Below are 11,001 nucleotides of genomic sequence, written 5' to 3' on the forward strand. Positions count from 1 at the left end.
CACATAAATACACCATTAAAAAAGCAATCCAGTTGGTCGGGAAAACCGCTCTAAATTAAAGTTTAAATCTTCAACTTTACCCTAATACAATGCAGGCAATCAGAAGAACTTATATTATTGACATTTGCAAAAGATGAAGGAACTAACAACAAAATGTCCTCTATAAAATAAAAATGCTCAAAGATTAACTTGAATGAGCTATTTTTGACAGTTTTTAACCACGTCTGCATGTCTACCTATGTCATGTGCATCTGCGTTTACTTTATATTACAACTGAACAAAAATAAACTATTACTAACATTAAAAAAAAATAATAAATTAGATTTTAATCACCTAAATTTCATGAAACACATTAATTTTTTAATTAATAAAAAGATGACAGTATTTTACTTTTATCTGGCACTTCATTTACAACATATAAGCTTTAATGCGGCTGACAAATCCTTCAAATTTGCAATTTTTGTTTTTTAATTCTCCCTCTTCTGGTCTAAAAGTCATGCTACTCACAACTTTTCCCCTCACAAGACAATTTTTTATTTTTTTTTGAAGATGTAATAAAGAGGTATTTGGTTGTACATAATGAGCTAACAAAATAATTGTTTGCTTTGAACCAAATTAATATTCTTATCCTGAGGTCAGTTCCCAGTTTGATAACCAAAAATAAAACTTTGGCTACTAATGTAGGCTCATCATTAGAGATCCATTATCTATTGTTTTCAAGATATTAAACTAGACAAAGACACATATTTTTCATCGGCACTTTTGGCCGATCATGAGCAAAGTGATAGTCTTTAAATGGTGAGGTTGGTGGTGCGATTACAGAACTTCGTGTGGTAAAGTATGCTAAAGTCACTGAACCCTAATAGCCCGGCAGATATGTAGCAATATTAGGCTAAAATGTTCAGTAGTGTTTGGCCATATGTTGTCCATATTGGATCTTGCTCTACATGCAAGCTTTAGTATTTTAAGCAATTTCATCACAATCCTTATCCCCAAAAATATACATTTTGCCACAAAGATCATGTTTCTACGTACCAAACAGTACCAAAGTTATGGTAAAATTGAACTTCAGAATATGGATGGTGGCCATTTTGGATCTCTGAGCACAATTTACGGTATTTTAAGATATATTTTTCAATTCCTTGACCCTGAAAACCTATAATTCGCCACAGACAACATGCTTCTATGTCAAGTAGAACCAAAGTTATGACAAAATATCCAAATTGGCAGTATGGATGGTGGTGGCCATCTTGGATTTCTTGATTTTTATTGGGAACCGTTGGTTTGCTTGTGTGGATCCCATTAAAACTGGATTTAGCTCACGTAAAAAAACCTCCATGTACAAATTTTCATGCTTTCTTCCAGAAATGAACGTCTTTTTGACATATCTGCCGGTGTCATGGTCTGAGTTCACATCGTACTGAGATTGTATATGTGCATGCTCCCACATGCGCTGTACCGAAAAATGCATTTTTGCTAAAAATCTTTTATTCATTTTTGTTTTCAAAGTGAACGGACACGTGTTTTATTTATTGGATTATGTTAGGGTTAGGGTTCTAATGTCAGTGTGGAGGTAAACTCAGACCGTGACAAAGCGGCTACTAAGTTTCTCTTAATTGAGGATTTGAACCTTGGATGGCAGCCGTCACCGTTACTGTGTGAATGTAAGTGTGAAATTTGCTGACATCAGTTATGTTCAGTCTAAAATTGTTTGTCGTTGGACTCTGTGACCTCACTGGCCTGGTCCCAAAATCATTACCACAGGTGTGTGATTTACAGATAAATACAATATATTTCAACAAATCTGATTAATAACCTAAAATCTGGTGTCTTATGATTAAATGACTGTGAGAATAGACTAGAGGATCAGATCAGTGAACCTGTGGAGTGTTGCACAGTTTATTAGATGAAGGAGCTCCAGCTGGTGACTCAGCTGTTTCTGTGGCTGAATATAATGGAAGCCTCAGCTGTGAGCCCTCCACCTAAATAAAGTGAACCATATATGACCTCACTCAACACATGATGCCATAATGGAGTCAAAGCCACACATTTTCCAACCACACCCCAAACACCAAGGGATATCTTTTTTTCATGTTACTGTTTAGCTAATCCAAATACCAGTTCTACTGGCCATTCGTGTACATGCCGGAGGCAACATGAGGGTGTGGCGTCTGCGTGAGCTAACTGAGAAGTCTGGTTATTGAGAAACGCGTCTCCAAGGAGCTCTTTGTGACTGGCAGTGTAAAATAACAATTCCTAAAGGAATATGAAGTTTGACCATTTCTCTGATTGTCTATTATTTAACTGAAGCAAAGTGAGAACCCCTGACATGATTAATGCAAACTGTAAATGCCAATTTAAAGTCTTTTTGAAAAGTCATCTTCTCACAAACTACCGTAACGTTGTGTTATTATTGACCATTGAACTGATTAAACCTTTTGTGGATTAGTGGTCAACGGAATGCTGTCATTACCTGTACTATAATAATAATAATAACCACAAGGTGTTAGGTCGTTTCTCATGTACTTATATGCAATATTGGTATATACTAGAACCTTTGAACATTTGAGTGTGTGTGTGGGTTGTGGGTAGGGGTTTTAATTTAATTTTTATCACTTTGTGGTGTTGTGAAAATTGGTGTAAATACCATTTTGTAAGCAGCATGCTGGATTGACTCCAGGAAGAGTAGCTATACTTGTTACAGCTAATGAAGATCAAAATACATACAATAAATACAATACACCCGTTTTTGTTTTGTTTTCATTGTAGGTGTGCATGTTTTTGGTACATAAATGTTCTGATAAAAAAATCTCTGTCATCGCTACCTACATTTTAAGAATAATAATGACCAATCTGAGGATTAATATAGGGAAGTACAAAGGGTTTGTGTATGTTTTTCTGTTTTATTAGTCAATTTGAACATTTTTGTTATTTCCATCTGTATTTTTATTATTTTGTGTGGAGTTTTTTTTTTGCACTTTTTGTTGTGATTCTGTATGTACCCGCTACGTGTGCCTTTGTTAATTAGTGTTTTTGTTGTATACTTATCGAGTTTTGTGGATTTTCCTGTCATTTTGTGTTAAGTTTCATATTCCTTCCAACTTCTTGAATTCCAGTTTTTTTAGATTTATTTTAAGGGCCACATGATATTAGACAGGGCCACATGTGGCCCCCGGTCCACCAGTAGCCCACCACTGCTGTAGGATATGTGCAATATAGCACCCTAATAATTTTTGACACATCATTAAATAAAGCAAAATTTTAAGAATCTAAAAATGACAAAGCTAAACCTTGATTCTTTAATACGTGACCATCTGACATTTTTGGCTATAGGCGAACTATGCAAATTCACAGGGTCCCATAAGCCACTGGGAATGTATTATAGGAATTACAGGACAGTATTTCTGACAAGGTCACCTGCTGATATATTCTTAATTATATGTAATGACTGGAACATGGAGTGGTTGAAGTATTGGTGCTGTTATTCGCGTAAAGATTATATATTATCGATCCAGTCTGAGGTGAGATACCACAGCACACCCCAGAGGAGTCAATGTCTTCACAGGTTAGGGGTTTTGTAGCATTGAAAAAGGGATGTTATAAACTTGTGGCTAATCGGTGTATGTACATTATTTGTAAATGCTTCTTTAGATATTATCTAGCTTTTGGAAAATTAGCCATTTAACATAAATGTATTTAGGAAACCAAAACCAAAAAAGGAGACTACATTTCCTCATTGTTGGACTAATAAAATATTAACTAATTCAAGTCTTTATTTAAATTTTTTATCAGTCATATAATATGAAACTGAATCTTCAACAAATATCTGAAGTTTTACAGAAACCACACACGTTGATGTCTTTCAGGTTTGTATTCACAGCTCTTGTCTTAAAACGATAAACCGTGTAACAGTGCTGAAGTGTTCTATACGTGGACAGTTCTAAGAAAGGTTATGCCTCTCTCACACAGTCACTATAGTTTAAGTGTAGATTTTAGTGTAGCTTATCAATAACGATGCCATTTCGGGAAGTCCTCATTTCTTTTGAAAAAATCCAGTGATGGAAGCTTGTTTTGTACTTTTGTTTGTATTTGCCGACGCTTTCTGGCGACTTTTTTTCTCATCTTTGCCATTTGAGTGGAGTTTTCCTTTGAAGGGATCTCTGGCCGCTTGTTTGGGGGCTTTAAAATCCTCTTCTGACTCAGAGTAAGATTCACTCTCATAGGCTTTTTCTGTCACTGAGGATAGTAAAGACAACAAGACATTAGAACTAAAGATGGATACCAAACAACAAAACATCATATATTATTCATTTGTGACAATAACAATGGCTTTGATTAATCAGGCATTTATCATGAAACAAAAGGATGTATTTATCCACATGACAGTCATAAAGACAAATTGAATACAAGCTACATCAGCAGCCACTGCAGCTCCTTAGCAAATAAACAAAAGTGGCAAATTGTGTTAAATGCAAAGATGCGTTAAAGCAGCATTAGCTTTTAAACTCGCCGGCCAGATAAGATTAATTTACATTCAGAGAAATTTTACAGATATTTTTGATACAAGTTTATGGAAAAAATGATCAGATAATGAACAACAGTAACTTAACTTCACATTAACCATTTCCATCAACCTTTTGGATACGTTTTTGAGTCAATGACATGAATTTAAACAAATTAAAATGGTGCTTTATCATTTTTGATTACATTTACAAGCGTTAGGAAAACTCCATGTTCCGTGATTTCTAAACAGCCCAACAAAAATGACATCATGGCCCAGTCCGCCTCCTTTGCTTCAGACTGCCTTCATTCACAGACTAAGCACTTTTAATTGATTAACGCACGGTGGGCGTGTCAGGAGCCTGGATCGGATAATACGCGCAGGAGAGAGTCGCGTAACTGCAGACCGGAGAATAGAGCCCAGAGTGGGTACAGGAGGAGAATAGCGTGCAGCTAAAAATAGCGCTGCTGTGTGGCTTTTTTTTTTTTTTTTAAACTTACGCACATGGGAGAATAGAGCCCTAAATGAACACAATAATCAGTTTTCTTACCGATGCATCCTTCTTCATCAACAAAGGTTTTTGACTTCAGCACTCGCCTCCTTTTCCTCACCCTTTTGTCAGGGTTCTCTTGCTGTCATAAAAAACAAAAGTATCAAGTGTTTATTTACCAAAAGGTTCTATAGGCAGTGTTAAAATGTGCAGATCACTGATGACTTACGTGTGAATGTGTGACAGACTCCAGCTGTTTTTCTGGACTCGGTGATGGTTCCTTTGTTTCCTTTTTCTGTGGAGAATCTGGGATAACTGCACAACAAATATTGTTTTGCATGTTAGGGATTTTAGAAAGTAACTACCATAATTTCCGGACTATAAGCCGCTACTTTTTTCTCACGCTTTGAACCCTGCGGCTTAAACAGTGACGCGGCTAAATTGTGGATTTTTCCTGGTTTTATAAGCTTCATGTTGATACAAAATTGAGCTCCGTCACTTTGGACCCGGTGGAACAATTAAATTGTTAACATTAAATTGTTCTTGCTCGCACTGAATCATTCTGATCACTCATTTTGTCATGATGCACACTGAGTCATCATAGCAACGACACGGAGAAATGTTGTCAGAGAGAGAGAGAGAGAGAGAGAGAGAGAGAGCGAGCGCCTGCTGCTGCAGCAGCATGAATGAAGTAAAAGTCAGCCAGTTTGTAATAGAAAGATAAACAGCATAAAGTTATTAAATCGCCGCATTAGGTTTGTTCAGTGATCTGTACTCTGAGGCTGATGGAGACGCTTCCGTAAGGAGGACGGACAGGTGGAGTGGAGTGATCTCTGCTCCTTCTACAGTCAAAGTCAGCCAGTTTGTAATAGTAGCATAACATCATGAAGTTACCAAATCACCAAGTTGGATTTGTTCAGCGTCCGTATTCTGACTCAGAGTCCGACTCGCTGTGATCGCTCTGCGGTAGTTCACAGTAAGAAGAGCGAACAAAGCGGTGTATCAGTCTGGTTCCAGTAAAAAGTGACCATAAAAAGCTGCAAATGAACTGATATGTAGACGTGGGGCAGTGAGGAGGTGACTTCATGTAGTAAAGGAAAGTTATCAGTTGAAACAAACATTTCTGTAAAACCTAACTTTAGTACCTGCCCATTCCGATTGGCCGAGTTGTCTGAAGGGCACCCTCATCAGCCAATAGGATGCGGGCTATGTTAGGCTGCAGCATTTGTGTGGATTTCTCTTAGAAAATTGCTAAATTATTGTAATGCGTCCAATAATACAGTGCGCTTTATAGCCCAGAAATTATGGTATACATTGTGTTGTCCTTTAACAAAGTCTTATATACAAGATTTCTACACAGAAGTTTTGACCAATCAGGTCAATAATAACATTTTACAAAGTGTTGCTTCCTGACCCTCTTCGTCGCTGCTGTCCGGTTCGGGTTTCTTGATCCTTCTTCTCTTTTTCTTTTCCATTTTCTCCTCCTCACTGTCAGAGTCCTGGATCCTCTTGCTTTTGCTTAAAAACCAACAACATTTTCTTTACAGTTTAGGTGATGCCAGTGACCTAAACAAGTTTTTACACATTCTTCAAAATGTAAATGTAATTTCATAGCTAGCTTTTCAATCATATTCATCTCATTTCACCTCTTTGACTCTTTCTGTGGCTTTGCTACTGTAGCTTCTTCTTTTTCTTCTTTATGGGAGAGCTTGTTTTGTGGCTGAGATGTCGAGGTGGACGACTGAACTGCTGCTGGTTTAGCTGCTGGTGCTGCTTTAGCTGCTGGTGGTGCCTCCTCCTTCACCGTTTTGTCAGTTTTCTCTGCAATATGAAAAATTGGCAGTAAACGTCTGACTACAATGTGAAAAATAAAACCAGTGCTTCATCATTATTGATGAGGATATTAACAATATCATAGTTGAAACAAAAACGAAAAAAAGATTTAAAGCATAATACGGATGACCAGAATCCACACAGAGCTGCAAAATGGCATTTTCTTTTGCATACATGCTGGGATGAAAGTAGCGGATTACAAGTACTCACCTTACTGTAATTACATTGCTTTTATGGGTACTAGTACTTTTTTAAGCATATTTTGAAGTCAGTAATTAGGGCCCGAGCACAACAGCGCGTAGAATCCTATTGCAATGCACTTCGTTTTATTTATTTTTTTAAGGTGAACTGATAGCATTTTTGAGGGCCTAAACACGTTCAAAAACTCATGAAATTTTTTTACACATATTAGGACTGGCGAAAAATGTAATATTTGGGGAGAATTGCACATGTGAATGGCAAAATGACTCAATAGCGCCCCCTTGAACATTGTATTGGCTCCCTGCTTGGACTGATGAAATCATCACTGTGGAACTTACATCATCACTGTAGAGAGTGTTGTTGTCAGAATTCTTCAGTGTACTGAAGAACTAATACTTCAGTACACTGAGGATTTCCCTAATCTGGGTAAGTACTGCTATTTTTTTTCTACCACACTACCACAACAGGGTTCTCACCAGGAATTTTTCACAGCATAGTACTTGAGTATTTTATGTATGACTTACTTGTACTTGAGTACAATTTCAATCAAGTAACAGTACTTCTACCTGAGTAGAATATATCAGTACTCTTTACACCTCTGTGTATGTGCATAATGCGTGTGTGTGTGTATCACTCACTTGCAGTTTGATTCTCAAACATGCTCATCAAGGAATTTGGTTTCAGAGCTGGTTTGCTTTTGGGAGCCTCCACCTAAAACAGAATAAATGAAAGTATATAACTAAATAAATATTGCAATAACTGCTGTGCTTCCCTACAGACAGGGTGTATGACTGCATCAGGACATACCATAGGTGAGTCTTTTTCCTCTGTCTTTATCTCTTTCGTGCTATTCTGAGTCTTTGATGCAGTTTTGTTCGAGAACATTCCCATGATGCCTTTCTGAGGTTTGATGGCTTTTGAAGCCACAGCAGTTTGTATATTAGAGACTGACTTCTTAGTTTCAGGCTCTGATGTTGGAGGCCGTTGTATTTCTTTGACCTGCTGGAGCTCCTGGGAGGACATGGGCACGGCACTGGAACAGCGGATTGCACTAAATCTATTAAACATAAAAAAAAATATATTACACATAATAGCCTCTTCTCTGGTCAGGATGTTTTCAGGGCTGTTTTAGTCTCTGGGCTGCTACTGTACATACCTGCTACAGTTCTTTAGATTATCTCTCACCGCGTCATAGTCAACACCGTAGAGTGGGCCACTGTCTTTCAACAGAGCCTTTTGGATGCTGTACACATGTACACTGGCTATTAAGCTCATCTTTGCTTTGACATCTACAAGTAAAGAATTAAAATAAATAAAGCCAATATGTTAATTTAAGGGGAAAAAAGTGATACTTTAACCCAGATTACCTCATATACACACCTTCTAGCTGCTCCTCTCTGATCACTGACACTTTGTGACACTGAAAATCCAACAAAATGTGAGCAAAGACAAAACAAAGCGTTGTACATTCTAGAGCTGGGCGATTCATCAAGATATATTGGGTTTTCTATTTTGGGGATATGAAAAATTACAATATTGCCTATATCTATATACACATTTATAATTATTATAATAATATTTTTTTTTACATTATTTTATTTTAAAGCGCATTCCAGGCCACCCAAGGACACAATAAAAACAGTGCAATAGATTATAAAACACAACAACACAAAAAAGAATAGCTTATTTTCTAATAAAATACTTATTTTAGGAGTCGCTGCTTTCGCTACTTCTCAGAACAGCATAAAAAACACAGTTTGCTGGATTGCCGAATGCCAGACCTTCCCCTAAACAAGCCACACTACAGAACTCACTCACACATGCTGTCCCTTATAGGAAACAAAGACTAAAATGGCATATTGTACAGCTGTTTGTTAATAAATGTGTCTGTGTGGTATTTGGATCATAGAATGTAACCCAGAAGTCTTTTTGGTCAGACTTCATTTGAAATAAAATGATCAAGATTTATATCGTTAAATGGCAAGATCCATATCGCCCAGCCCCATTACATTCTCAAAAATGATGCAGATTTTAAAAAGTACTGTAACAAACCGTTTGACCATTATTCACAAACTTTCCAGAAACAAGATATGTGGCGTGAAGCTGAGCCGAGCTCTCTTTCCTCTTGTGATCCAGATAATGGAAGAGCATTCTGATAACAGGAAAAAATATCACGTTTCAACCCTTAGTGTTTTAACAGAATAGTTAAGGTATTAAAACAGCATTTAAAACAACATTTCAGGTATATAAAATAATATTGCCACATATTTTATTTACCGTAAGCCATTATTGTGGCAACATTCAGAATACTTTATTTATCCCAGGGGGAAATTAGTAGTTGTGTCCCGATCCGATATTGATATCGGTCCGATATCAGCCAGAAAACAAATATCGGATTTTATCGGACTGCATCTAAAATCTCCAATATATATTATATTAAATTTATTCAATTGTAGAATACTGTAGATATTATGTTGAAGGTTAAAATGTATGTAACCAATTGGTTAATAATAACTGCGTCAGTTTTTCTCATACCTACTGTTGCTGACTATTGTTCTCTGTTTAAGTAACATCACTTGATCAACCCTTTTCTAACATTCCACACTACAAAATAAGTTAAAAAAATATGTATGATTCGTGCAGACATCGCATCAGATCGATATCGGTATTGGCCAATACACAAGGCTGCAATATCGGTATCTCATAGGAAGTGAAAAAGTTGAATCGGGACATTCCTAGAAATTAGGTAACAGAGGCTCGAGAAATATTACAGATGAAAAAGAATGAACACTAAATAAAGAAAGAAAGAAAAAGAAAATGCACATGAGTAAAAGACTGTTAATTATATAAGGATTAAATACAAGTGCACACATTACCGTAAAAAAAAAAAAACAAAAAACAAAAATGTCAGAAAAGTCAGTAGCCAATTCACATTTTAAAAAAAAATCATCCTCAAGTAAATATACATAATAAACATTAACACAACATATTAAACAACATGTGCTTTTACTTCATAAATAATAGTAATAATAATAATAGACCTCTCTATTTTTTCTAAGTTTGGTCACTGCAAGATAAAGCTTTTCTTTTGCCAATCATCTATAAACTATTGATCTGACTGATGGTTAAATGCTTAATGTGTGAACAGAAAAACAACAGATAGGTTTTACTTTTCAAAATAAAATCACTTACTGCTTTGCTGTGTTGACATGGACTCCAAGAGTTAGACTGAGCCATTTATAAGTCACCTGATAAATAGAAAACACATAAAACATGGAACAATGCAATTCAGATGGAGCCTCTTAATACAGAGACGATACAATCTTTTGTTGTTCCTGCGCCATTACTTTTAATCTTTGACTACCACAAAAAGAAGAGCTTCGACTCAATGTGCAATGTTCGTGTATTTCACACAAACCAAACAAACAGAAAGATGTAGAGACTTGTCTCAAGCATTTGAAGCCATATTCATGTCACCACGCTGTGAAACAACCTGCCGTTAACACCTCTACAAACATGCTTTTAAACGCAATGGCAGCAAACTTACTATTTTGTTGTGGTCGTTGACATATTCATCAATATTATCTAAATAAAGCTCGTCCATTTCTAGTGTAATTAGTTTAAGAGAGCAAAAGCCTCGCAGACCCAATTTAGCAGCGCGGGAAAACAGTTTGTTTACTTCCGGTTAAATGTGACGTCGGTGTTTCTTCTTCTTCTTGTTGTCTAAAAAATGCTGCCACCTACAGGCTGAGCTTAGACACAGCTGACAACCTAAGCATCAGGCCCATCAGTGATGCTCACACTATGGAGGTACATTTGTGTCTTTATTATTCAATAAAATAAATAAATAAATAAAACAAAACATTTCCAATCAAATAAATACTTGAGACGCAAATAATTGCATTTAAATACTTTTTTCTTTGATTCAACATATTATTATTATTATTTTTTTTGTTGTTGTTGTTGTTGTTGTAAT

General features: G+C 36.3%; 1 protein-coding gene across 1 annotated transcript; it reads right to left on the bottom strand.

Moving 5' to 3' along the window:
* Positions 1-3,771: 3,771 nt before the first annotated feature.
* Positions 3,772-10,710, bottom strand: pold3 (polymerase (DNA-directed), delta 3, accessory subunit). Its single transcript, XM_028472870.1, has 12 exons — positions 10,573-10,710; positions 10,218-10,273; positions 9,078-9,177; positions 8,406-8,445; positions 8,182-8,314; positions 7,833-8,082; positions 7,664-7,736; positions 6,638-6,812; positions 6,406-6,509; positions 5,221-5,306; positions 5,052-5,133; positions 3,772-4,236 (listed from the first exon to the last, which is right to left on the bottom strand). The coding sequence occupies exons 1-12, from the start codon at positions 10,627-10,629 to the stop codon at positions 4,034-4,036; spliced, it is 1,359 nt and encodes a 452-aa protein (XP_028328671.1). The 5' UTR covers positions 10,630-10,710; the 3' UTR covers positions 3,772-4,033.
* Positions 10,711-11,001: the final 291 nt, after the last annotated feature.

The sequence above is a fragment of the Gouania willdenowi genome, chromosome 17 (assembly GCF_900634775.1).
Source record: "Gouania willdenowi chromosome 17, fGouWil2.1, whole genome shotgun sequence".
In the NCBI taxonomy this organism is placed as follows: Eukaryota; Metazoa; Chordata; class Actinopteri; order Blenniiformes; family Gobiesocidae; genus Gouania; species Gouania willdenowi.